Here is a 1,640-nt window from a genome sequence, read left to right as displayed (position 1 = left end):
ATTTGGAATTGTTTATTTGGTTTACGCCACACTAATTTTCGATTGCTAAATAAAACTGACTCTCATCCGCAAAGATCACATCATTCCACCATGATTGTGTTTTAGAAATAAATTCCTTAGTGAATGTTAAGCGTCTCTTGCGATTTATTTCGTTTATATATGGCTTTCTCCTAGCTACATTAACATTATATCCTGCTTCTTTTAAGGCATTGCGAACTGTATCCACGTGTACTTTCTTCCCAATTTCTTCATATAATTCTGCAGTCAAACTAGGAGCACTCAAACCCGGATTAAGTTTAATTTTCCGAATAATTGATCGCTTTTCACGAGCATTAAGAACACGCGGTCGTCCTTTTTGAGCGATAGATTCAATGCGATCTTCGTCTCTATACCGTCTTGTAATGGCCCCGATGGTACTCTTATTTAAGTTTAATAATTTTCCAATTTCTCGATGTGATTTCCCTTTTTCTCGGTGATATATTACAAGTTGCCGGATATCAAATGAGGTATTTTTATTTTTCCTACCCATTTTCACAAATTCGTACAGAAACGATGAATTATCTCACGAAACTGATCCACAGAAATCGATTGAGCTGCGACAAGCACATGATGTTTACAAACAAGCACACGAAGAGTCTATATATTGACCTTCTAAATTCAACATGATCAATATGAGGAAACTTATAGGCAGCTACGATCATTTTCTAATAGATGGAAGAATTGCTGGACATTTGTCCCACTTATTGGGCAAAGAGTTTTGCAAAATACGAAAATTGCCAACATACGTTAGGATGCAAAGTAAAGATTTGAAGTATGAAATAAAACATGCTTTGAAAAAGACGTCTATACAGTTACACTCATATGGTGATACTCATATTGTTCCGATTGGGCATACTTCTATGAAAGAAAAGGAGATTTTAGAAAATGTGCTTGCATTATGTACTCATTTGTCTAAGAATTATCCAGGAGGTTGGAGTAATATACGCTCTATTCGTCTCAAAACAGCTAAAAGTCTTGCCCTTCCAATTTATACTACAATGAGTAAGTTTCATGGCTTATTTGCACCAAAATTTTCAATAAAGTTTTCTTTGGATTTTATTTTAACTTTACTTTACAGAAAAAAAAAATTCTGTTAAAGTATCAGTGGTACAACCTAAGAGGCCAAAAGCATGCCATGATGTAACTGGTAAATTAAGTACTACTGTTGATGATACTGTTAATGTAACTCTTACTTCAGAGGGAGAGGTCATCTTAAAGAATGAAGACAAAGATTAAAAACAAGTAATGTCAATCAGATACAGTAATAATTTTTGTATTATTTTATTAAACCTAGTAAATTAAGATAACAGATTATATTTATGCTCCTATTCTACTATATATATACTTGAAATATTTAATTAATGCATTCTAGGGGTTTCATTCTTATTTATACAAATTGTGTTCCTATTAAATGTCATATTTGTTCATAACTTCAATTTCTTGAAAATTTTGAAGTCGTTGAATATCTTTATTTTTTCTTAATTTCGTATTGGGCAGTTTCCTTAACTTTACAATCTGATCACAATCAATATCTAGTTCTTAACAACATACTTCAACTAATGTGCAATATGTTAGGCCATTTTGACGTAATTAAATTTCTA

General features: G+C 32.1%; 1 protein-coding gene across 1 annotated transcript; it reads left to right on the top strand.

The window, feature by feature from the left end:
• Window positions 1-671: 671 nt before the first annotated feature.
• LOC144477924 (ribosomal L1 domain-containing protein 1-like) lies at window positions 672-1,300 on the top strand (the record flags this gene model as incomplete). The annotated part of the gene is given in 3 exon segments (XM_078195647.1): window positions 672-1,041; window positions 1,118-1,258; window positions 1,261-1,300. Coding segments are annotated over 3 exon segments (551 nt in total), but the record flags the coding sequence as incomplete, so codon positions are not given.
• Window positions 1,301-1,640: the final 340 nt, after the last annotated feature.

The sequence above is a fragment of the Augochlora pura genome, unplaced genomic scaffold (assembly GCF_028453695.1).
Source record: "Augochlora pura isolate Apur16 unplaced genomic scaffold, APUR_v2.2.1 APUR_unplaced_5291, whole genome shotgun sequence".
NCBI lineage: Eukaryota > Metazoa > Arthropoda > Insecta > Hymenoptera > Halictidae > Augochlora > Augochlora pura.
Note: the sequence above shows the minus strand (reverse complement) of the source record. Positions and strands in the feature narration are given on the sequence as shown.